General features: G+C 43.5%; 1 protein-coding gene across 4 annotated transcripts in view; it reads left to right on the top strand.

The window, feature by feature from the left end:
• Positions 1 to 27002, top strand: part of CHCHD3 (coiled-coil-helix-coiled-coil-helix domain containing 3) — a 156451-nt gene that overhangs the window by 7560 nt on the left and 121889 nt on the right. For all 4 annotated transcript variants that reach the window (XM_030478239.1, XM_030478240.1, XM_030478241.1 and 1 more), the window contains exon 3: positions 21228 to 21312. In XM_030478239.1, the coding sequence (XP_030334099.1) occupies positions 21228 to 21312 (85 nt within the window). The remainder of the gene's footprint in view (positions 1 to 21227; positions 21313 to 27002) is intronic.

The raw sequence follows: 27002 nt of genomic DNA on the forward strand, positions 1-27002 counted from the left end.
AATTGTGTTTCAAGTGTTGAGATGTCCTTGGAACAGCAGCCCTTTAACAAATGTCTAAGGTAGAACAAGACTGAATGGCAAAAGGTGTTGGAACTTCTTATGCAGATGTCATGTATTTGAAGCTGCAGTTTGATGTTACAACTAACCTTGTGGCTGGCTGATCATGTTTCTCCCTATAATAACTTAGTGTCCAGTGATGTAGAATCACAGAATGGTTTGTGTTGGAAGGGACCTTAAAGCTCCTCCAGCCCCAACCCCCTGCCACGGGCAGGGACACCTTCCACTAGAGCAGGTTGCTCCAAGCCCCTGTGTCCAACCTGGCCTTGAACACTGCCAGGGATGGGGCAGCCACAGCTTCTCTGGGCACCCTGTGCCAGCGCCTCAGCACCCTCACAGGGAAGAGCTTCTGCCTCAGAGCTCATCTCAGTCTCCCCTCTGACAGGTTAAAGCCATTCCCCTTGGCCTGTCCCTCCAGGCCCTTGTCCAAAGCCCCTCTCCAGGTTTCCTGGAGCCCCTTTAGGCACTGGAGCTGCTCTAAGGTCTCCCCTTAAGGAGCCTTCTCTTCTCCAAGTGACCAGACTAATTCATAGACTAGAATTATTATGTTTTTCCCCTAATACTGAAAGGATATTTTATACTGTTGAAGGGAGGATTAACTTTTCTTTCCTCTAAACAAAAACCTTCTCCAGGTAGATTAGTAATAACAACTAAAGAAAGCCAACCCAAGGAGCTGAAACGAGCTCGTAAACAAGCCAGCCCAACCCTGAAATACTCATATCTCAGTACAGTAGTGGGCTGCACGAAATACACCCACCTAAATATGCTCTGAGAAATTACATTTGTGTTAATGTTAACCTGGAGTTTGACAGGGTGTAGATATTGTTCAGGTTTGATCATGCAGTTGAAAGGATGGGCTAAATGTAGAAGAGGTCTTGCTGTCCCGTTCTTTTTTCTCCCCCTTTCTTGGTAATGAAATGATGATGTTCAACTTTGTGTGAAGAAAGTGGCCCATGTGTGGGAGGCATCTGAGGCCACAATTGCAGTAATTGATTCCCACCCCCCTCTCTCCTTCTGCTCCTGCTTTATTTACTGTTATTCAGTGCTTTAAAGGGAACTAAAGAAACAAATTGAGATTTGCAAGTGTTCTGCAAATGGAGCTTGTGGAATTGAGTTGTATTTTGTTTGGTTCCCCCTCTACATGAAGGTCAGGGTGAAAACCACTATATCCCCTGAATATTTTCATATATTAGGGGGGCATTTGATTGATTGATTTCAAGGTTCTCATTTTACAACTGATGAAGAAGCTGTGATATTCCAAATGAAATCTAAAGAAGCAGCACTTTGTGTATCAGGTCCTGTCTTACTCGATGCATAAGTAACTACTTCAAGCCGAGGCAGAGCCATTGCAGTCAGCTTATTTAATAGTTCTTTTCTTTTACCAGTTGTTCTCTCTGAGTGGCTTTTTGCAGAGAGGCAGAATTTCTTTCAATGGGCATTCATTTAGAAGTGTCATTTTTGGTTCTAGATGTTCTTAGAAACAGGTAATTCTTATGTACTGCACACTGTGTGCTTTTGGGTCTCTAGTGGGTTTGGTGAAATGAAATTTCATGCTATTCTGCTTAGGGCTGCATGTGCTCTATTAAGGGTTTACTGAGTGCAGATGTTGGCTCTAAAAATCTTTAGGAGTAGTTGTGTGGTACACATATAAAGCAGTTTTTGTTGTAGCTACTATAACAAGCATATCCAAAGTGTTTGTTTAGAAATGGCTTGTGAGTTAGAAGTTAAAACAACCTGCTTTTTGATGTGGAGGCACAAGATGTGTGCATGCTAAAACATCATCTTACAGTAGCTGGCAGAAAATCATGTTGAAAACAACTGTTGGGGGCTGGTATGTGGTTCTTGTAGTAATTTCTAGTGTGGCAGTAACTTCAGAGAGGTAAGGAAACTGTCTCTAAAAACAGAGAAGAAAATGAACCTGGGAAAAAGAGATGGTGCACACATGGCCTGCAACATGGTACAAAGACACAAACATGCTGAAATGGGACCTTGTGAAACTAGAAACCAGTGCAATAAGAGAATCATAGAATCATGGAATCCCAGGTTGGAAGGGACCTTAAGAATCATCTGGTCCAACCTTTCTAGGCAAAGCATGATTTAGACTAGATGTCCCAGCACCCTGTCCAGCCCAATCTTAAGTGCCCAGCGTTGGGGAATCCACCGCTTCCCTGGGGAGATTATTCCAATGGGGTGAACTTCTTGAAGATGCAAATAGAGTTTATCCAATGTCTGCGGCAGACTCCTGGAAAGTCTGTGGTGGAGTTTGTTTTCTGAGTTTTGGTTTTTCTTTTTAACTCTTTTTTTCGTTCTTTTTAAATCTAGACTTAAATAAAATTTGACCTGGCAACATGCTTTCCCCCCCCCCCCTCCCTTTTTTTTTTCTTAACTTCAATTACACTGTCCATTAGAAATCAGTATTTGACTGAAGATGGTGACAGGCTGAGAAAGTTGGGGCTGTTCAACCTGGAGAAGAGAAGCTGTGTGGAGACCTCAGAGCAACTTCCAGTATCTGAAGGGGGCTACAAGGATGCTGGAGAGGAACTCTTCCTCGGGAACTGTAGCAATAGGACAAGGGGGAATGGGTTTAAACTGAAACAGGGGAGATTTCGGTTGGATCTTAGGCAGAAGCTCTTCCCTGTGAGGGTGCTGAGGCGCTGGCACAGGGTGCCCAGAGAAGCTGTGGCTGCCCCATCCCTGGCAGTGTTCAAGGCCAGGTTGGACACAGGGGCTTGGAGCAACCTGCTCTAGTGGAAGGTGTCCCTGCCCGTGGCAGGGGTTGGAACTGGATGAGCTTTAAGGTCCCTTCCAACCCAAACCATTCTATAGTTCTATGATGCCTGTTTGGGACATATTTGCTGTGGTCCTTGTTAGAAATCTCTCATATGTGTTCGTACAGAAGTCAGGGTTCACACATGCTCAGGTCCTTGCTTCCTATTGAGCATGAAATGTGCTGAAGATTGCCAGCAGAAAGCATTGAACTATGTAATATTTCCTCTTCAAATCCCAGCCTTTGACTTCTCTTGTCTGTGCTGTGTCTGGGCACCAGAATAAACTCCAGTTATTCCTCCTTTGTCCTTCGGAGACCTTCCTGGGATTAGAGGTCAAAAAGACCAGATACCGGCTAAGATAAAAGGGTTTGTAATTTAAAGGACTCAGAAGTCATTTGCTGCAGCCTGAATGCTTTTGCTATCTTAAAGAACAACATCAAAAGTATTGATCATTTTAAAGAAATAAACCCAATGACTAAATTAGAACTGTTTGCTTTCACCAGCGTTAGTCGTGATAGCAAGGAAATCGTCTTTCTGCTATACAGCATCCTGTCTGGTTTTATAGTGAATATGTTCTTACCCAAACCCTCTCCCCACTGACATTAAGTAGGATGGGGGGGGTCTTAAATGCATTTATTTTCTTTGTGTTACTTAAAAACACCACTTGTTAGGTATAATGTTCCTTCAACACGACAAGCAGCCCTCCAAGTAATAAAAACCCTCTTGCTTTTAATAGTAAATGCTGCTTTTCTTTCCATCACAATTTATTTACCAGGTAGAGGATCTTCAGTGTGATATTAAAGCGTACTTTAAATGTCTGATTTATCACATTAAGATGAAAAGAAAAGCTTTGTTTCTTTTTTTTCCTTTCATCTCCAGGCTGCAGCAAAGTGTTACTAAAGCTCTTCATCACTTGTCAGATGAGGCAGGTTAAGTATATTGCACAGTGCTGCTGCTTGAAAGCTTTGTACTAGTTGTTTTTTAGTTAAACAGGAGGTAACCACTTAGAGGATTCTTTGCCTCTGCCTCAGGGGATCAGGATGCAGTTTTAGCTGCTTTTTTCGGTACCTGAATTCAGCTACAATTTATTCCTCACACTGGTTTGTATGTGTATTGAATTCCTTGATTTCCAATGACCTCATGTTGAAATGTATTACTGAAGTTTTGGGGAACACTAGACCAAAAATGACAGTTCTCAGATACTACTGCCTGTTTTTGGAAATCTAAATTTAAACAAGAGGAAGAACATTATTTCTTCTCTTTGCTTTTGTTTGCTGTGTGCCTCCAACAATGCTTCATGGAGCCAGTCTATCTGATTCTCATTTTGAGCTTCATTAACTGTGTTTGATTTCATCTCGTGTTAAGCATCTGAAAAATAAGCATCTAATCTAAGTCAGTCATTGAGGTTGGGGTGAGATATGGGGGTTCATCCTGTGGAAGGCTTCTATTTCTCCTTAGTCTCTGGAGCTTTATACAGACAGAGGTGAGTGGTTCATAGAATCACAGGATGGTTTGGGTTGGAAGGGACCTTAAAGCTCCTCCAGCTCCAAGCCCTGCCACGGGCAGGGACACCTTCCACTAGAGCAGGTTGTTCCAAGCCCCTGTGTCCAACCTGGCCTTGAACACTGCCAGGGATGGGGCAGCCACAGCTTCTCTGGGCACCCTGTGCCAGCGCCTCAGCACCCTCACAGGGAGCAACTTCTGCCTCAGAGCTCATCTCAGTCTCCCCTCTGGCAGGTTAAAGCCATTCCCCCTTGGCCTGTTCATCCAAGGTGCTTTAAGTTTTGATTTTCCTCTTTATTTTTGGTGAGGAGGCGGCAGTTTATCCTGAGAGAAAAGACTCAGTTATTCCTGATGTTACTAAGTGACATTTCTCAACAGGGTGACGTGGTGCTGAGTATTATGAGATTTAAGGAGGAGAAGTATCTGCAGAAATTGGTATAAAGAGTTAATAAAAGCAGTGATTATATAGATGAGTGACTTCAGTGTTATCAGCAATCTAAGGAAACTGTTTTTTGGAGGAGCAGCACTGGATATCACATCACGCTGTCAACCAGATTTTGACTGTGGAATGGTCTCCTGTATCTGTGCCGGTCTGTTGCAGATTGTAGAACCCACTGGCTCCTTTTGGTCTGCTCTGTCATTTGCAAGAGAGGAGAGAATGCTTTACTCAAAGATAAAGCAAACCTCATACTTCTGAATTATCTGGAAGCATTTTGGCTGACAGTCACTTTACTTTTCCTCCTCAGGATTTTCATCCCTGACCTCTTGCCCCTAGAACAGTCTATTTTTCCCTGTACTTATTGAATTCCTGACTTTACTTGCTGGTATCAGAGATGCTGCTGGCTCCTGTGTGTGCTACTTGGTGTCTGTTCAAGAGAGTTTATTCCTAGACTGGAATTGGATCAAGTCTCTGCTACTCGTTACGTCCTTCTGTAGTACCTTGTTTTACTGCTGACAACATATAACACTAAATAGCTATCAGGGGTGGACATAGTAGGAGTATTACACCAGTTTAGAGACCAGCCATGTGAAAAAGTTGTGGTTTTTAGCAGCTCTCACTACCTGTGATTAAAAATGTAGGTGTTAGATGGTGGTTGCTGTTAAAACTTTAAACATTTTGGCATTTGTCCTTTTATATAATTTCTGAATAATGAAAATAGTCATAAACATCAGTCTCATCTTACGCACCATCAGTTGTCAGTATTACAAGCAGTAATACAGTGCTAAATATAGGGCTGCAAATACTGTAGTTACCACATCTTGAAGCTGACAACATTGTAGTTGTCTGCTGATAATTAAATATAAAGCCAGTTTTGTTGGAGCTGGAGGAAGATGTGTTATGATGCCTTCTAAGTCCCCTCCAGTTTCCTCAACAGAATTGTCTTTGCTCTTGTGTAAGGAGTGCAGATGACCTTGACGCCTTTTTGATTCATGTATTTGAAATGTGTACATTGGTGACTTCTAATCTGACTCCTTGTGTTCTACCATGAATCAGCTCGGTTGGCAAAGACCTTTAAGCTCACCAAGTCCAACCATTCCCCAGCAGTGCCAAGGCCACCACTAACCCATGGCACTGAGGCCTCGGCTACACGGGGTGTGAACACTTGCAGGGACGGTGACTCCAGCCCTGCCCTGGGCAGCCTGTTCCAATGCCTGAGCACCCTCTGGGGAAGGAATTGTTCCTCAGCTCCATCTAAACCTGCCCTGGGGCAGCTTGAGGCCGTTTCCTCTTGTCCCATCCCTTGTTCCTTGGGAGCAGAGAGCAGCCCCCTCCTGGCTCCAGCCTCCTGTCAGGCAGTTGCAGAGAGCGAGAAGGTCCCCCCTGAGCCTTCTCTTCTCCAGACTAATAGCATTACATGTATGCTGCTTTGTTACTAATGCTTGACTTCCAGAAGATTCTCTAAAATGTGCTGTTGTATGGGATGTAGGAAACTGGCAACATTATCCTCAAGGCATAAGAAAGTGCTTCCATATTCTCCTGCACTTCCCTTTCTAAGTCACTGCTTCTCATTTACAGCACCTTGTTACAAACACTGTGTAAATGCTTTTCCTTGTATCCTGCTCCACTCAGCAGTGATGAGACTGAATGTGCTGTAGTTTGCATCTGAGCTGAATAAACCAATTCTGGAATTACTGTTTTCTCTGCACTGTTACAAAACATCCCTGTATCAGCCTGTTGTTAGAACTTGAATATACAGGAGATTAGATTTGAATGCACCACAACAGCCGTTAAAGATCCACTTACTTGTCACTGTTGGCTTTTTTTTGTACCTACTTGTAGGTGAAGTGATTGCTGTCAGGCTCTGTGCAGAGTTTCAGTGCCCATGTCATTGATAAATAAAATGATGACTTGATCTGGAGATGGTTACACTTATTTTTTTACTGAATATCCGGCTTCTATTGGAAAACACTCCCTTTAAAGTTTAGTGTTAATTGTTGGATTGCTTTAAATGTACAATGTAGAAATATGGTATCTTGCTTTATCTTTCCGTGCAACTCCAACCACTGTGAAATGTGGTTAACGGGGTCAGCAGATGTATTGATGTGTGTTATCTCTGGGTGAAACACGTTTGTCTTTCCTTTCATTAACCTTTACCTGGGAAGACGCTTCCACTGCTTGTGTTTTTCACAGTATTGTTGCATTATGGCCTCTTATGTAATTTGTTTTTATCTTCTGTCTTCCCAGAGTAACTTTCCAAGTTCTAAACCAACTTTATCCAAATTAAAGGTACATTTCTCCAGGATCATTAATTTACTTGTTTTCTGTTAACTTCCAAAAGGATTGGTGACAATGATACAGTTAATGCTCCCTGATATGATAGTTGACTTGGGTTATTTATCACAGATTATCTTCATCCTGTTGAACTGATTTCTGAAGTGAAAAGAGCTACTGATATATCCTTCAATGCACCTTGCTATGTACTTTATTTAGACAATAAGACTTTTGTTGCGCTCCTAGAAATCTCCTCAAAAGGATGTGTTCAGGACGGATGGGGAAGGCTCCTTACCAGATCTGCTCCAAGCCCCATCTAACCTGGCCTAAGCCATCTATGAGCCTGGGGGATTCGGGAGAGCTTGGGTCCATGTGAAGGGGGGAGATTCTTTGGGGAATGCATGCAGATAGGCCAGATGAGGTTGTGGCAGGCCCTGGAGTCAGTGGTTGTGCTGCTGTTCCTTGGCATGCTATGTTGGCATGTAGTACAGTCATTTGCACTATATCAGAAGATAACATTATTCCTCCTCCTCTTACCTATTCCTGTTAACTCATCCCATCCAGTCACTCATTAGAAGTATTCTCCAGGTAGCAAGGCCTATTTCCTCTGCTTTGCACTACATATATGTGAAAGCAGGGCCCCCTGCCCCAGAAACAGTTGGCACATGGACATTGCCATTTAAAATTCAATGCCTCGAGTTAGCTCCTCTGAGCCTGTATTACCCCCAATGGATGTGGAATACCCTCACCAGAAGGCTTTCTGATTCAGACTCATGAGCATCTTTGGGAATCTTCTTATTCCTGTCCAAAGCAATTGCAATCCAGAGCTGTAACTGGCTAAAATGGACTTTTCAGGGCCACTGATAGCATGCAATCACAGCTGGAGAATCCTCTTTAAAGTCGATGGTGGTGAATGACCTGAACATCAGAATTTGCTGTTTATGTAGCCTTGACAGCAGGGAGAGTCCCATTTGGGATTGCAGACCTGTGCAATAGCAGAAATTCTTTGCAATTAGTGGTGACTTCTAAATGCAAACTAAAGAGCTGTTTTAGTTTGTAAACCTTTTTACCCAGCTGTTATGCGTCGAGTTTATAAACCCTTTTACCTTGCTATTATGTGTGGAAATAAGTGATTACTGCACTGTCCTCTCTAGTGGTAGATGTTAATTGAAATGCATGTGGAGAAAGGATTCAGGAGTTATTTTGCCCAAGCAAATAAGAGATGCCGGGAAATGTCTCCATCTTGTCAGGTAAAACAGCTTTAGAATAAGCTTATAAACTGTAAAGATCAGGAACTGGGCAACTTCGATTGTCCTGAAAGAACACTGCATGGTTAATCCTGTTGAAAGCAGAATCAAAATCCTTCCCATCATTGCTTACAATATATTTATTGTTTTAAATATTGATTTACAGAATCCTAATGCTTTTATTCACTGTATTTGGCAAGAAAAGCCTTGCAGTGTATGTATAGTAGGAATTCCTAGCACAGACAGCTGGAGTAGCAAGTCTCTCCACTGTTGTGGTCAATCTAAGGGTATTGTAAAGGCCTGTGATAGTTCTGTTTCATTATTACTGGTGTTTTAGTTATTTAAATGGAACAAAACACCAAAATGACCTGCTGAAATAATAACTTATTTCACGGCATAGAAACCCGGGTTGGAAAGGACCTCACCTTGGTGAGATTGGAAAGGTCCAACATTTCAAGGCAAAGCCTGACCTAGACTGGATGTTGCAGTGTCCTGGGTTCAGCTATAGCAGTCATTTTTTTCCTTCCTAGTAGCTGGTGCAGTGCTGTGGTTTTGACTTTCAGCCTGGGAACAACGCTGATAACACCGATGTTTTTAGTTGTTGCTAAGTAATGTTTACTCCGACCAAGGACGTTCTCAGTCTCATGCTTTGCCAGGGAGGAGGGGAAGCCGGGAAGGAGCAGAGACAGGACACCTGACCCAAACTGGCCAAAGGGGTATTCCATACCACAGCACGTCATGCCCAGGATAGAAACTGCAGGGAGTCACCTGGAAGGCCCAGATTGCTGCTCAGGTCAGGCTGGGTATTGGTTGGCGGGTGGTGAGCAATTGTATCCTCTCCCCTTGTTATTTCCCTTATCATTATTATTATTAGTGGTAGCAGTAGTGGTTTTGTATTGTACCTTAGTTACTGGACTGCTCTTATCTCAACCCGTGGGATTTACATTCTTTCCATTCTCCTCCCCATCCCTCCGGGAGCTGGGGGAGGAAGAAGGGGGAGAGCGAGTGAGCAGCTGCGTGGTTCTGAGTTACCGGCTGGGCTTAAACCACGACACCCAGCACCCTGTCCAGCTGACTGTTAAACAGTGCCCAGTGTTGGGGAATCCACCACTTCCCTGGGGAGATGATTCCAAGGGCTGATTGTTCTCATCAAGCTGTGGCTGCCCCATCCCTGGCAGTGTTCAAGGTCAGGTTGGACACAGGGGCTTGGAGCAACCTGCTCTAGTGGAAGGTGTCCCTGCCCGTGGCAGGGAGTTGGAACTGGATGAGCTTTAAGGTCCCTTCCAACCCAAACCATTCCATGATAGGATTCTATAAGGATTTACAGCAGAAGAGCTCACATTTATAGCTTGTTAAGCTACGAGTAACTGGAATTGGTGCCTGTGCAGGCTCGTTGGTGCAGCAGGGCAGCCTTCTCCTGCACTGAGCTTTGCTCCTGTGTCCTTACTTCTTATTTCCTACTATTTTATTCTCCTGTGCTCCATTTCTCCTTTGTATATTGGTTAAAAAGATCTAATTTTAAGTTTAGCCTCAGGATTTTCTATTCCTTAATTTTCTTTCTGTGGCTTGTATACATCCATTTCTTAACTTGATTTTTCTGTGAGCTTATCAGAATGTAACCTTGGCCATGCTAGGGAGTAATGAAATGAGTTATTCTTGTTAAATACAGCTGGTAAGCACAGGCAGATAGAACCCAATTCAAAGAATCCCAGGGGAAGACCTTGTAATCCTGCTTTCCCTTCATTTTTTCCAGCTCCCTCATAAGTTTGTTGTTGGAATTTACTGCTAAAGCTACACCAATAACAGGATACTGAAAAGAGAATGTTCCAAATAGAACATGAACTAACTTTGCTTTGTTATTTCTAGCTTCTGCACCATCTTGTGACTAATTTACATGAGTATAAATTGATTAATCCTCACATTTACATTGTAAAAGAGAGAATGTAATATATGCAAGTGCCTTTGGAACCGAAAATATGAAATATTGTTAAATTATGCACTCTCAATGGCATTGTTTTCATATCTCATTATCCTATGAGCTGCTTCAAGTATTGCTGCACATGACCAATACTGAACAGTTCCTACACGTTTGTCCTTGGAGGCATGTTCTGTGGTTGCACTGAATCCATAGTGGTGGAAGTGCCTCTGAGTGTGAATTTCAATGGGAGAGTTGCTGTGTGCGGGGGTGGTTGAGTTTCTATGAGTCTGAAAATAGAGTTTGTTCTTCCGAATGCTATTCTCTAAAAAGAATAATGACATTTTAAGAACCTCAGCAGTTTAAATGGTGACCCTGCCTTGATCCATGGCTTATAATAAAGAAACTTGGGAAATGAAGACTATTCTCTCAGCCTGTCTTCATAGAGCTGGGCTGGTTTAGCCTGGAGAAGAGAGGGCTCTGGGGAGGCCTTAGAGCAGCTCCAGTGCCTAAAGGGGCTACAGGAAACCTGGAGAGGGGCTTTGGACAAGGGCCTGTAGGGACAGGCCAAGGGGAATGGCTTTAACCTGCCAGAGGGGAGACTGAGATGAGCTCTGAGGCAGAAGGTGTTCCCTGTGAGGGTGCTGAGGCGCTGGCACAGGGTGCCCAGAGAAGCTGTGGCTGCCCCATCCCTGGCAGTGTTCAAGGCCAGGTTGGACACAGGGGCTTGGAGCAACCTGCTCTAGTGGAAGGTGTCCCTGCACGTGGCAGGGGTTGGAGCTGGAGGAGCTTTAAGGTCCTTTCCAACACAAACCATTCCACGATATGTGTAATAAGGTCACTCATGACAGTGACTGTTCTGGCACGTGTAGATCTTGTTTCTGATGGTTCACTTATACATATACCAGTGAACTTCCTTTGGGTCTCCAAGAGATTCCTCTCTTCTTGAGAGAGGCAGGGAAAGAAACAGATACTTTGGTCTTTAGAGCAAGTAACTTATTTCTGGTGTTTTAGTGCTGGTGGAATGAAGGGATGATTTATTATTTCTTCCACTGAGTTTAAGGCTAATTTGGACTTTTCATAGGGTTGAAGACCAGGTACACCAGTTTGAAAAGCCCTAATATTTCCCTTTTTAGTCTTGTATGCCAGGAATAGTGATGTACAGTTACAACCCTTCCTTGTTTCCTCTTCTTTGCTGCTATTCTATGCTGCTGCCTGCAAATCAGGCTCTTTGAAAACTAAGAATGAAGGAAGAGTTATTTAATTGTCACTGATGTACCACCTAATTGAAGCACACTAAAGACACTTGCCATGGCTTTAATCCACGTGGAAATCTAACAGTTTGATTTCAAAACTAGAAGTCTTCTGTTTTCTTTAGTGTGCAGTGAATATTTAAATGGCTTTCTTAAGCTTGTGTTTTTAGGTCAGGATAAGGGTTATTGCCTGTGTTACTGATACCCAAAGCAAACTGAAGTCTGTGATTCTTCCAGTGAATTTTATGCTCATAAAAGCTACCTGATTGACAGATCTGAGCTGGAGCTTTGAGTCCTCACAGGCAGCGTGGGTAGGTGCAGATGGACTCTCTTGCATTGATCTACCAGGGCATGTTAACCTAGACCTCAAGTAACCTATTTCAGGGGGGAAAGAAGTTTTGTTTCCATAGTTGGCTGCTTGAGACAACATTTTCTTGTTGTTTAATGGAATAAGAAATAAAGTATATGCTTGTTTTTTCCTGGTCTAGAGGAAATTATTCTATGGTACTATTTAGTTGGCTACTCTCTAAATGAAGATTAATGGGTTTGATATTTTGTCTTTTCTCTGCTGTTCAACTTAAATGGCCACTGAGACTGCTGGGTTTTGTGTGATGTATGGACCAAACTGGAGTGTTTATTAAATAGAATGAGTGAAAACTGAGGGTATTTGCATATTATGCCTTTTAAATTGCAGGGTGGGTGGTCAGAGTGTTTTAATTGTGGAAGGGCCCATAATGTGTTCATAAGCCCATGGCTCGGTGCTGTGGAGGTACCAGGTTGCTGACACATGCTTCCTGATTCAATATTTATGACTGTTAATGTGCAGTTTGGAATTTCCTTGTGACATCTTCATTAACTTTAATGTCTCCAAAGCTGTGGTTGCCCTGCCAGCTCCTGAGACAGATGATGGGGTTGGAGACAGCCCGAAGGTACGTTGTCCCAAGTGAGCTGGTTAATGTTCATACTTAGTGTGCACAGGGACAGGAGAACTGCCTGGTCGGATCAGATCGATGGTTTGAATGCCCTGGTGCTCTGTTGTCAATACCAGATGCTACGGAGGTGAATGCAAGGAATTCTGCAGTAAAGAATTGGGAAATAGTTTTTCCAGCAAGGAAGAAATTTTCATGTTCAGTTCTGGGCCCTCACTGCAGGAGAGACATTGAGGTGCTGGAGCGGGGCCAGAGAAGGGCACCGGAGCTGGTGCAGGGCCTGGAGCACAAGTGTGATGAGGAACGGCTGAGGGACCTGGGGGGGTTTAGTCTGGAGAAGAGAAGGCTCAGGGGGGACCTTCTCGCTCTCTGCAACTGCCTGACAGGAGGCTGGAGCCAGGAGGGGGCTGGTCTCTGCTCCCAAGGAACAAGGGATGGGACAAGAGGAACCAGCCTCAAGCTGCCCCAGGGCAGGTTTAGATGGAGCTGAGGAACAATTCCTTCCCCAGAGGGTGCTCAGGCATTGGAACAGGCTGCCCAGGGCAGGGCTGGAGTCACCGTCCCTGCAAGTGTTCGCACCCCATGTAGCCGAGGCCTCAGTGCCATGGGTTAGTGGTGGCCTTGGCAGTGCTGGGGAATGGTTGGACTTAATGATCTTAAAGGTCTTTTCCAACCCAGTTGATTCTATGATTCGGTGTTCCTGGCAATGGCTAGTACGTAGCTTGAAGCTTTATTCTCTATGTAATGTAGCCTGTTGGTGTTCTTTTGTGTCTTGTCCCACACCCCCCCACCCCACTCTTGATTTTGCTTGGTCTTTACTTCAGCAAAGAGTTTGACAATAGATTGCCCACTGTGCCTGTCAAATATTAGAAAAATAAGAGTATTTGCAATGTTGCCCTCTCAGCTGGGTTGTGAGCTTCCTTAAGTGTGTGAATGGAAGCCCGGGGCTGCCTATTTTATGATGACATGTTCTATACCTCGTCTCTTCACTGCATTGAGCCATTTCAGGTTTTCTTTCCATTATTCCCATGTGCTTTCCCAAGGGCAGAGTTGTGTGGTAGTGCCATATACTCACCAGTTGCCTTCTGAGAACTTCTGAGTTTATGAATCTATTTCAGCCAAATCTAAGGGAGGACTGAAAGTCTTAAGGCCCTGATGTTTCTAAAGGTTTGGATAAATCCAGGGCAGGTAGATAAGAGACATTAAGATGAAATCCTTTGTGGAGACAAGGTCTAAAGCTGCCTGAGCTCTTCTGCTGAAGGTTTATCACTCTGCACATACTCACAGACTGGTTTGGGTTGGAAAGGACCATAAGATCATCCAGTTCCAACCCCCTGCCATGGGCAGGGACACCTCACACTAGACCATGTCACCCAAGGCTCTGTCCAAGCCAGCTTGAGCACCACCAGGGATGGAGCATTCACCACTTCTTTGGGCAACCTTTTCTGCTAAAGCAGCTGCAGCCTGTGCTGTGCATTGCCAAGCCAGGAGGCAGGAGAGAGAGATGAAGTTTGGGCACTGGAGAGGTGCTCAAGGAAGATGATCTTGTAAGGACAAGAGAGATCAGTTTGTCCTAAAGTGAGGGTGCAGAGAAACATGCAATGGGGATCTGTGAGGAGCCAGCTGAGGTTGGTGCTTCTAATGCAAAAAAACCCCAACCAACACCTCTCACTTCTGTGCTTTGTTTCAAAGACTAGGTGTTCTTTCCCCTTTGCCTTAAAAGAAAGAAGATGTTAACATAAGCTATGGGACAAAACAGTTTGGAGAACTTTTCAAAGTGATTGTTGTGTTAAGCCCATAAGTTTTGGTGGAACTGAAATAGATCCCAGCAAAGCTTATCCTTGGCTTCATGTGGAAAGCCTGATAAAACACTGCGCTTGAAGTGTGGAGGTGCATCATCTTCTATCTATTTCCATATTCTTTCTCTCTCATTCTTCATGTATTTTATACTCAATGTTGGACCTTCTCTTTCCTTTCTACTTTCGTCCTTCTCATGCCAGGCTGGCCATTAAACAAATGTTCTTTGTGCAATGCTCAGGACTTACATGTGATTATGGTTGATTTAAAAACCAAGCAAAGTGTAAGATAAAATCACATTCTGCTTTCCAGTGCGTGTGGCTATTCATTGCTCAGCACTGAATTTGTGTACCATTGTGCTGCTCAGCTTGCCTGGCCTTATTTTCTCCCTTTTTAAGTTTTTTCAGTCTTGATTAAAATGATTTTAGACTATTCATGTGCAAAGTTTAGTCTCAGTTTAGCTTTCCCTTTTCTAGTGCTTTCTGTCCTCTATTTTGTCTCATCCTGTTTTTAATCCATGGTGGTAATTTACCCCTTGTTTTAGAACTACTCTTTCCTAACAGCCTGTACTCAGTGGCAGTGGAAGAGATGAACCAAATACCAAATGTAGCTTCTTGGTTTTTGTCTTGTTGATGCATTCAGACACTAAGTTGAAGACTGTGTCTATTTTACCCCTGTGTTAGTACTCTGAGTTGCATCCAAGCCATGTATGTGGTTGTCATCACTGTACAATCACAAACTGGTTTGGGATTGAAGGGACCTTAAAGCTCCTCCAGTTCCAACCCCCTGCCACGGGCAGGGACACCTTCCACTAGAGCAGGTTGCTCCAAGCCCCTGTGTCCAACCTGGCCTTGAACACCGCCAGGGATGGGGCAGCCACAGCTTCTCTGGGCACCCTGTGCCAGCGCCTCAGCACCCTCACAGGGAAGAGCTTCTGCCTCAGAGCTCATCTCAGTCTCCCCTCTGGCAGGTTAAAGCCATTCCCCTTGTGCTGTCCCTCCAGGCCCTTGTCCAAAGCCCCTCTCCAGCTTTCTTGTAGGCCCTATGTCCTTCCTTATGACTTGTTTATTTGAAAGCAGAAGTAGCCTGTGCAGCACCCGAGTACTGCGGAGATCCCTGGGTCAAGGAGTCATGGTCTGAAACTTGAGAGGAGATGCTGAGGGACCTGGAGTTGTTAGGCTTGGAAGTACCTTTCCAGCAAGGAAGTTACTGAGAACATACTGGGAACCAGCCTGTGTGGTGGTACACAACAGGAAGACAAACAAGAGGCATCCATTGAAACAAGAGATGCTTTTAACCCGTAAAGAGGAGCTTTTTCACCACCAGGTCAGTCAGTTGACACACATTTCCTGGAGGGGCTTTGCTGCATCCGTCCTTGGAGGTATTTTTTGCGACAGTGAAGTTTTACCTCTTTAAGGAGGATGTTTGGGTGGCCTGGAGGGCATCTGTGTGATTCTGGTGTGGCCTTTAAGAAGCTGCTCTCTGAAAGATGTCCTGTTCACTAGACTTTGAATAGCAGAGCTGGATGAAAAGGAAAAGCAGAACGAGTTTCTTCTTCTTTTCTTTTCTCTATAAATGAATTCTCTGACCATTATTTAGCAAAGTAATTTCTAAAAGATGTTTGACTGTATCTAACCAAAGTGTCTCTTCGTTAACAGCTTAATGCACCTGCCCTTTTGAGAGGAGTTAGTGAAGGTGCCTGGTAATAAACGCAGTTTCCACTAATCATCTCTGAATATGTAAGACTAATGGGCAGGTTCCAGCTCTGCGGGTTAGAGGCTGCTTGATCAACTTGTCCATGTTGTATTCCTGATTCCTCAGAGTAACCTTTTTGAGGCTGCATGTTGTCTGCTTTACCTAATGTGTGTTGTTACAGCTTCGGGTGCCACCTTCTTGCTGTAATCTTAGTGTCATGCTGAATGTTTCTGTGAAGCAATTGCTTTAGAGTGAGAGGAAGAAGGGCTGGAGCAGCTCTGCTCTGGAGCCAGGCTGAGAGAGCTGGGCTGGGGCAGCCTGGAGAAGAGAAGGCTCCTGAAGGGGAGACCTTAGAGCAGCTCCAGTGCCTAAAGGGGCTGCAGGAAACCTGGAGAGGGGCTTTGGACAAGGGCCTGTAGGGACAGGCCAAGGGGAATGGCTTTAACCTGCCAGAGGGGAGACTGAGATGAGCTCTGAGGCAGAAGTTGTTCCCTGTGAGGGTGCTGAGGCGCTGGCACAGGGTGCCCAGAGAAGCTGTGGCTGCCCCATCCCTGGCAGTGTTCAAGGCCAGGTTGGACACAGGGGCTTGGAGCAACCTGCTCTAGTGGAAGGTGTCTCTGCCTGTGGGAGGGGATTGGAGCTGGATGAGCTTTAAGCTCCCTTCCAACCCAAACCAGTCTGTGGTTCTATGAAATAATGAATTCAGACTTTCATAATGAATTTAGGCTTTCATATTAGACATTAATGACTATCTTTCAAACTTCTCCAAAGGAGTAGCTGGACAAATAAGAAACATTGGGTTACTGCATCCCAGAGGCCATCAAAATCCAGAATGTCCTTATCTATTGACCCTCACTGCTTGGTCTGCAAAGATCCAGGCAAGAGCTTCATGGGTTTTACCACGTAGCAGTATTCTGTGTCTGCAGTGGTGTTACATGGAGCAGTTTGGTCCCTCTCAGGCATTGTACAACTTGCTGCTAGCTCTGAGCATGGTAACAGTCTCTGTCCCTGCAGTTGATGGCACCCCATTTCCATTATACTGAGGAGAATACTGCTTATCAGACACCTATCAGCATCCACCCTTCACATGGTAGGAGAACAGAGAAGATCTATTTCTGGCTATAGCACTGTGGCTTTTTGAGCATGCTTCCTATTACAGACCATCTATCTGAATTGTCTTGTGATTGGAATGCTGGAGCTGCATTCATTTTATGCTCTTGTAGGAGCATAAGATAGCACTGGGATGCAAGTGTGACCCTCCTAAATGGAATTACTTGAAAATCTTCCTGATTTGTCAGCTCTGGGATGCACTTACTATGAAGCTGACACTGATTTCAGTATCCTGAAGAACTTAAAATACTCAAGTGTGTGGTGGTGGGAATGGCTGTGTAATTTTTGGCAACTGCTCTATACTTATGTATGGATCATGCTTATCTTAGCAGTGTTGCAGCCACCAGGTTCTAATATTCCAATAGTTTAATAGTCAGCTGCCTGGTTTTAATCTATAGTCTGAGCAGAGGTTGCCATCAGAGAGAGATCTTATTGCTTTTCTCTAAACCCAATTCCTTTTTCTGATCCTCTTGCTAATAAAGAAACTTTTCTCATTTGAAATGCTACTTCTTCACCCAGGACAAACCCCTCCTACTTGTAGAACTGCAATTTTTTACTGAAACATCATAAAGCTCCCTTTTGGCAGCTTCCCAATGATATCTTACAATAATGCTGGTGAATGATCTATAGCTCTGCTTTTATTCCCTATTAGTATTTGCCTGATCGATGGCTAACCTGATTGATTAAGGTCAAATGTCTTTATTGGCTGATGCCTGAATCTTTTCGCATTATGACTTAACATGTTTTATGGTCTGTTAGACTTCTTGTACTCATTTTTGCACAGCAGAACAATAAACTTCATGATGTAGATGCTGTGAGCAATACACTTACACAACGTTTTGGGTGTTCTCAGGTCCAGTGTTAAAACGACATGAAATATAGAATCATAGAATGGTTTGGGTTGGAAAGGGCCTTAAGATCATTTAGTTCCAACTCCTTGTCATGGACAGGGATGCCTCACACTAGACCATGTCACCCAAAGCTCTGTCCAACCTGGCCTTGAACACTGCCAGGGATGGAGCATTTATCACTTCTTTGGGCACCCTGTGCCAGCAGCTCAGCACCCTCACAGGGAAGAGCTTCTGCCTTAGATCTAACCTGAACTTCCCCTGTTTCAGTTTAAACGCATCACCCCTTGTCCTATCATTACAATCCCTTATTGAGGTATTTGGGTTGAGCTGCAGTAAGAAACACTTGATCTCAGGCTTTCAGATTGTTCTGTGAATAAGGTAGCTGTAGTGTCAAGTAAGTTCTTTGCTTTTATGACAGCTTAATCATTTCTAAGTGTACAAATGTAGAACCTGAACTGCTCCCACTTAGGCTTGTGATGCTTATTGAGGAGATGAATGTGTGCTGCAGTACAGAAACAGGATCCATGTGATAGCCTGATGTTTTGCTCACCTTTTTTCTCCTCTGCAGATACAGTTTGAAGTGAGTAGCTGATCTTTGGAAACCTAACATCTCTGTGTCCTCTCAGAGTATCCTCACATAGCCTCAGAGCAGGAAACAGTGGAGCAGTGTTAATAGTCAGTAGAGATAGCCCCAATAAAACGGGGTTTTGCTTTTTCATCTGGTGTTTGTGATCATAATCTGTTAAAAATTCATATTTCCCTCTGAATTTTCACATATCTTAATGTATTTTTAGGCTGGGGTCTCACTTGCCACTCACAAGTGTCCCCCCACCATTCCCTAAGGCAACTCTTTCTGTCGTCTAAGCATTGGCTGCATCTGCCAGATGGATATCGATTCATTCTACTTGACTTAAGATGTTTATAACTGAATTACTTGGCCAAGACTCCCATATAGTTGATGAAGCTGCTTCATTCATTCATAAAATTCACTATTTCATAAGACTACATTAGGATGAGAAGAATCGAACGCTGGAATCTATTAACTCTAATGGGAACATGGGCTAATGATGGTGGATAATATTGGTGGATAAAGCCAACTCCTGGAGCCGAGGTCATTTCATGTCTCTAGTTTTTAAAACCTGATTGCTGCCTAACGGAAACCAACTGGTTCCAAAAGGGGGTCCTGGAATTGGAGTCTGCCTCACTTTGGTCTCCTAATCACTAGAACCCTCTAAGACACTTTTTCGTTGGCTGTATTTGTCAAAGAAAAAGGAAATGAATGGTTTATCTGCTTAAATTAGATGGTGTTTGGAGCTCTTCACTGAAGTATACATGATGTGTGGACTTAAACTTATCCATCTTAGAAGGATTTACATTCCAGATGTGCTACTTCCTGGGCAAATACTGTAACTGTCAGTTTGCTACAAAAAAAGGGAGGGTAATGGCTTTTGCCCATTATCTCCATAGGTTTCCAACTTCTAAGTTATTGAATGCTGTCTCTATACATAAATACTTAATACAAGTTGAATCTCTAAGGAGGCTTGTCTTGCTATTGCTTCATGTTTTATATTGCCTGAAAATGTGGTTATCTGGTTTCTAATTACATAAGGAAGTGGTTTTGTTACTGGTTCTGAAGGCAGATGAGGGTTGTATTGCCCTGAATTCAATATATATAGTACACTCAAGTGATTGGCATTTTGGAGTGGGACAACATGTTTTAGCAGTAGGACCTTGAGACAGGCCCATGTGAACCTCATGAAGTTGAACAAGGCCAAGTGCAAAGTCCTGCATGTGGGTCAGGGCCATCCCCAAGCACAAACACAGTCTGAGGGAGACTGGATGGAGCAGCCCTGAGGAAGAGGACTTGGGGTGTTGGTCCATGAGAAGCTCCCCATGACCCAGCTTCAGTGTGTGCTTGAGCCCAGAACCCCCCCGTGTGCTGGGCTGCACCCCCAGAGCGTGAGCAGCAGCTCAGGGAGGGGATCCTGCCCCTCTGCTGCGCTGTGGGGAGCCCCCCCTGCAGTCCTGATCCAGCTCTGGGGCAACAGCACAAGAGGGACGTGGAGCTGCTGGAGCGAGGCCAGAGGAGGCCCCGGAGCTGCTGCGAGGGCTGGAGCAGCTCTGCTCTGGAGCCAGGCTGAGAGAGCTGGGCTGGGGCAGCCTGGAGAAGAGAAGGCTCCTGAAGGGGAGACCTTAGAGCAGCTCCAGGGCCTAAAGGGGCTCCAGGAAACCTGGAGAGGGGCTTTGGACAAGGGCCTGGAGGGATATAGGACATTGGGGAATGGTGGAAGGTTCATGCCTTTCTATTGAAGTTGTCATAACTTTTGGCTACCAAGCTACTACATGTTCCCAATTGGAAAATGTTACTTTCTTACTAGATGACTGGGTATTTTCTTTCTCCTTTCTTTACCTCCTGCTATGTATGTGTCAGTTTTTCTTGGTTGGCTCTTTCTTAGATTGAAACAACTTTTCACTATGTTTTCTTCTGAAAATCTATTGAAACATTGTTTATTGCCACAACTTCTATTAAAGGAAGTAACAACAAACTACTATTGATCTTTTTGGATCAGACTTTTCGGAAGTATGCAGTTGCCTATGCATGTGGAGATAGTGAATGTTGAATGGTATCGGTGTAGTAGTTTGTATGACTGAGCCCTTGAATATCCAGGAGTTGGGAATGGACCTGCTTTGTGTTTCAAAACCTTATTGAATGGATTTTGGTAGCTCTACAGATGTCTTTCAAGCTTGTAGGGTTAGTCCCTCTCATAGTTTCTTACCTTTGTGTTGAAAAGTTTGTTCATACACGTGAAGCTGCTTCTCTTTGAGTTCTTAACCAGCCTCTCAACTGATTCATGTGACATAATCTAAGTGAAGAAACTATTCTTTCCATGTCTGCTTGTTTAAACCAAATTGGGAGAATTTGAGGCAAAATCTGTTTCTAACAGGAAGTATGGCTATCGAGGATGTTGTAAATACTTTGTTGGGTAAAACGTGCATCTGAAAGTACTTGATTCATTACACAGGAAGATGTTTCCCTTGGTTCCATGTGAATAAAACGCAGAATCTTACAACTTTGGTATTTAGGTCTCAGTCCCATCCTCCCCAAATTTTACTTTATAAAGGTGTATTGCATAAGAAAAATGTATTTAAGTTAACATATACCATATGGTTTTTAATCTTTGAAAGATTCTTCTGAGTGAAGAGTTGTTTAAGAGTAGTTTTTAAAGGCTGTCTGGTGTATCCTAAGCTTGAAAGGTGGTTAAACCACAAGAAAGCACTGCAGCTGCTTTATAGAAAGAGGAAAACAAAACAGCACTGTATTATGTACTTGTTTCTGTAATTAGAAATATGTTGTGTTAACATTTCGTTTCATTTTCTTTTAATTGTAGTTATTGATGAACAACTAAAGAAGAGAATAGCTGAAGAACTGGCGTTAGAACGAGCCAGGAGAGACTCTGAAGCCCAAAAGAGAAGGTTGGTTTGTTAATCACAATCTGGAACACAAACATGTGCTTAATGCTTTTATTACTGTTACTTATCTACTTACTGTAACCAGTTGCATTCTGTGCCCCAAGACAATATGGTAGGTAAGACCTTTGGGTGATGTAGTGAGTTCTGATATTAATTTGTTGTTTTAACATGTATTTAACTGAAATTTCCTTGCAAAGAGCTGATATAAAATGTGACTTTAAATCCCTTTTGACCTCATAGGCTTGACTGTTTTTGTAGTCTCTTAAGCTCAATCTTTGTTGATTTCTTTTGAGTCCAAATATTCACTTTGTGGTGTAGAGGTGGAAATAGTTTGAGAGCAGTGCAGAGGTGGGTTACTTGTAACCCATCTGTGTGATCAAAAGGTATATTCTAACAGCAACAGAAATGGTAATTCTTATTTCTGTGAGTTCTAAGTGTTTCTGTGAGCTGCAGTGTGCTTTAAGCTGCTTTATAGTGCTTTGAAGATACAAAGTACTGAATTAAAACAGTTTACTAGTAGAAAGCCTTTTTGATATCCTTCTGTATATTGAAACATGGCTTTCTTAAGCCTGTTTTCTCAGAGGTTATGTGAAAGACTGGGTAGAGTCATACAGAATGCAGTGGCAGACTTTGGATGCAGCAGTTCAGAAGCATGCTTTGCAATGTCTCCTATGCTCCTGTGGGGTTATTAGCAATGGAAAAAAATCCTGTTGGAATTTGGAATTGAGTTGGCTGCACAATGAACTCTGACTTGTGAGTTCATTTGTCCTTTATTTCACTGATTTTTTTCCTGTATAGATGATTACACACTGAATATAAATATTAACCTCCACATTGTCCTCCATTCTGAGAATGGGAAGAAAGGCTCATTATGATGGATTAAAGAAATGAGAATGTAATTAGTACTATTTAAACTGTCTGCATATATCTCAGTTGTTTCCTACACATCATTATATTACTGTTTAATTGAGTTAGGTTGATGGAGTCTATAATTAGATAGGACTATATAAATGTCCCAGAAAAAAATCAGGCTTCTTTTTGAGTCAGCAATAAAGGAAATCAATATGTTACAGTGAAATCTGTCCTCTTTTGAACTGGGCTTTCACAGGAAAACTTGAGTTACATTTAAGCTTTGTGTTGACTGCTCAAGAGTTGAGCAAAATGTTATTACGATATGGAAATATTTGTTTTGTAACTCCAGTATTTTGCCATTTGACTCTTTTCAGTAACTTCTATTAAGTATTCCATAATTCAGCTTTCATGGGTTGTGCATTGGGCTGTGAAAGGTAAGGAGCAGATTGGCTTGTCATATTCCTGATGTTATATTTTGTAGGGAGTAATGCTGGCAGTGTTCCCTTTATTTCACTAAGGATTAGTGGGGAAGATGTTACATATTAAAATGCTCCTGTAAAAGCTTTGTGTATCTTAAAATTAGGTGGAAGAATCTGTGCTTTTGAAATGCAAACTGTCAAAATAAAGAATAGTTTAGAAAAAGAATGAAATGACAGGCTGAGAACGTTGGGGCTGTTCAGCCTGGAGAAGAGAAGCTGCGTGGAGACCTCAGAGCAGCTTCCAGTGTCTGAAGGGGGCTACAAGGATGCTGGAGAGGGACTCTTCATCGGGGGCTGGAGTGATAGGACAAGGGGTGATGGGTTCAAACTGAAACAGGGGAAGTTCAGGTTGGAGATAGGGAAGAAGCTCTTCCCTGTGAGGGTGCTGAGGCGCTGGCACAAGGTGCCCAGAGAAGCTGTGGCTGCCCCATCCCTGGCAGTGTTCAAGGCCAGGTTGGACACAGGGGCTTGGAGCAACCTGCTCTAGTGGAAGGTGTCCCTGCCCATGGCAGGGGGTTGGAACTGGGTGAGCTTTAAGGTCCTTTCCAGCCTAAACCATTCTTTCATTCTAGGATGGCTTTTGATAACTCTTAAGTTTTGCTGTGGTTTGACTGCTTGTTCTCCTATGACGACTTTGGCAACTTTTGTTTTGAAAGCCACATGAAAAATGCTTTTCTTTGAGTAATACTGATGATAGATTTTCAAACACTCCCTAGTAATGAATTGGAGTCTGTTCTACTTGGCTAGCTGGGCTCCATATGGTGTGTGGCATTTTAGCTGTCATTAGCTGGATAACTTATTGCAACCTCTCGAGTTCTAAACATCCTCATCTGTTTAAAGAAAATCTCTCTAAACTCTAAATTGGCTTTTAAAGCCACGTACACGCTGGTGCACAAAGGTGGCTCGCTGTGGGAGGTGCTGAGATTGCAGCCATTAGCTTCTGTATGTGTTTTTGTGTTGGTGTTGTGCTTGGGGGAGGGTCCCTCTAACTGCAATTCACTTTAAGGTTTAATTGATACTCAGATGTGTGTGAGTGCTTCCCCCCGACCTTGTTTTGTCATGTCTCAGCAGTACATTGCATTGATGACAAGCTCTTAGGAAACTTCTTGGGTTAGACAGCGTTTGCAGAAGAGAGCAGCAAATCCACCAGTGAAAATGTAAAGTGAGAGAAGAATGAAGCACAAGATTAGGGAAGAACCCTTTGGGAAACGACACACCAAAAATATTATATTAAAATCAATAGCAGGGCTTGACCTTCTTCTGTGCTACTGTATGTTTTAAAGCTCACTATTGATTTCTGTTTAATAACATGTTTATTCTAGTTTACTGGCAGAACAGAAGAAAAAGAAAATGATTGATTTAGAATATTCATTCTACTGATGTAAATTTAGGAAGAGCATATTAATGGATCTTCATTTCATGTGGGTAATGCACTAAATTCCATGAGAACTTTTTGGAAGTAGATCTATTTCTTCCTAAAATACTCTATTTTCCCGGGGAATTACCTGTGTTGAATTGGGAGACTGGCTTTTTTTGCAGTATTCTTCTCATGGGGGACAGAAAGCTCCTTTGTTTGCAAACAGTTGTAATGGAGTCTCCTGCCACAGGGACCTCTTGATAGTGTTTAGATTAAGTGAGAAAACAGCCTCGAAAATTACATCTTCTCTACTGCTGATGGTAGGATAGAAAGCTGGAAATACTTGGAAGCAGTAAAGTAAAGATTATAATGGTTTAAACTACTGATAAGTCAAGAATAAGAGCTTAACATCTTTGGGCACAAGTGACCATACTGTTGTTTAAAAAAAACCCTGAACCCCCAAACATTTAAAGATATTACCCGATTGATAATCCCATTTAGGAAGGCAAGAAGTGGTACAACAGCTTTGCACCAAAGCTTGCCTCTGCCGGTCAGTCAGTGTAAGGATGAGGTTCCCTCCTCTGGCCCCCAGCACAAGAGGGACGTGGAGCTGCTGGAGCGAGGCCAGAGGAGGCCCCGGAGCTGCTGCAAGGGCTGGAGCAGCTCTGCTCTGGAGCCAGGCTGAGAGAGCTGGGCTGGGGCAGCCTGGAGAAGAGAAGGCTCCTGAAGGGGAGACCTTAGAGCAGCGCCAGTGCCTAAAGGGGCTCCAGGAAACCTGGAGAGGGGCTTTGGACAAGGGCCTGTAGGGACAGGCCAAGGGGAATGGCTTTAACCTGCCAGAGGGGAGATTGAGATGAGCTCTGAGGCAGAAGCTCTTCCCTGTGAGGGTGCTGAGGCGCTGGCACAGACTTTTCCCAGAGAAGCTGTGGCTGCCCCATCCCTGGCAGTGTTCAAGGCCAGGCTGGACACATTCTGGAGTGAGAAGGTATACTTAAGTAAAGCTCTGTTGTCACTACTGCCATATTGATGTAGCCTGTGGATAATTATGCTGTCGTTGTTCATACACCTTTATACAGCATGACTCGTGTTCACAAATGCTGAGAAGCTTAACCTTTGTCTAGCATGACATTCAGAGTGTGCCCGAATAAACTCCAGCTACTGATTTGAGAGAGGAAAACTGGGATATTTTATAGTGATAAACAGGACTTTGGAAGATAGTAGTAAGGCATAAATCTGCCCCTTCCCTGGCAGTGTTCAAGGCCAGGTTGGACACAGGGGCTTGGAGCAACCTGCTCTAGTGGAAGGTGTCCCTGCCTGTGGCAGGAGGTTGGGACTGGATGAGCTTTAAGGTCCCTTCCAACTCCAACCATTCTATGATTCTATGAAATTGCATCTAAACTGGACAAAAGGGCTGGTGTGACATCTTATAAGGGCCTCTGTCTCTGAATGTGACGTGTGTGCATGACACTCTCCTTCCATGTCTGAAGATGTAGAATTAGGGGAGAGATGACTTAAAATAGTGATTGAGTAAGATTGCAGAGGAGCTTTTTCTGAGTGTGAAATCAGACAGTGCTGGGCAGTGATGAGGGCTGTTCATTTACCAAGACAGCACAGAGGAGTTCGTTGTGTATAACTGATATTATGAAAACATAATGATATTTTGGTTTATATTTTGAGTGTCCAAAAGGCCACTTCAGCCTCAGGATTGGGAACACACATGGAGACAGCAGCAAGTTGTGGCATTGCTTCCACAGATTGAGCTCTTCCCATTCCCCTTGCCTCATCATACCAGCTCAAAGTTTGGGTTCTTTATCCTTTCTCACACCAGAAGTTTCCCTTGTCTGATCTCACACACATGAAAAGACTTAGAAGTGAGTATATTCTTGAATAGATATACCATTAGTGAAGTCTGGAGGATTATGGGGTAATAATCCTGCTCTCTCACAGGAAAAGAGGGAATGAGAAGGGTCAGGCTGGGTGAAAACTGTCCCTCTGCAGGCAGGGGAAGAAGCCAAGATTAAGTGTGAAGGCTCTTTGGGTTTGGTCAGAGATTTACCTATAAAACAAGTACTGTCATCAGGAGAGCTGTTGTATCTGATGCCTCTTTGGACAGCCTTCTGTTGAGAGGATAATTCTGTTATGGAAGTGTAAGTCACCTTCTCAATGAGTTTGCATTGTACCTTTCTAAAACCATGGAAGTTTAGTGCGTGGTCAAGAGGTGATAGTTTCCCACTGACAGAGGAGAGATTCAGGCTGGACATGAGGAATAAATTCTTGACAATGAGAGTGGTAAAACACTGGCACAGGTTGCCCAGAGAGGTGATGGATGCACCATCCCTGGAGACATCCAGCCAGGCTGGATGTGGTTCTGGGCAACCTGATCTAGTTGAAGATGTCCCAGCTCATCGCAGGGGGCTGGACTAGGTGAGCTTTGATGGGCCCTTCCAAACCCAAACTATTCTATGATTCTATGGAGTTTAGAGTTTGGAAATGCCAAGTTATCTTAAAAGCCTGTTTTACATTCCTTATTGTTTTGTGGGAAGAGAAAATTGCTATTTGGCAATGGTAGAGTTACTCTCAAAGATTCCTGCTATTGGTCTGACTCTCCATTAATACCATTGTGTTTAGTCCTTACTATATACGGAGCTGAATCTTGGAGGCAGGAAGAGGAGATTGGAGGAGGCAGCACTATAATTCACTCGTACCTTTATAAACTCCAATTTCAAGGGATTATTTATCACTTTGAGTTTGAAACTTGGAATCTCAACTGACAACTTGCATACCAAGCTTCATCTTTAAGTTTATTTCGAGGAGAGATGGGAAAATGACTTGAAGCCAGTGGGTTTATTTGGAGAGAGCATCAACAAAAATAATACTGCTTCATAGTTTTAGATTCAGGTAGGGAGGAGAGAAACTATTTTCCCCCTCAGCAGTTTTGAACAAACCTTTGCTTTCAAACTGCTGAGCTCCTTCATTTTGTAAAGTAGCAAATCATAGGATCCCAG

The sequence above is a fragment of the Strigops habroptila genome, chromosome 3, assembly GCF_004027225.2.
Source record: "Strigops habroptila isolate Jane chromosome 3, bStrHab1.2.pri, whole genome shotgun sequence".
Classification (NCBI taxonomy): domain Eukaryota; kingdom Metazoa; phylum Chordata; class Aves; order Psittaciformes; family Psittacidae; genus Strigops; species Strigops habroptila.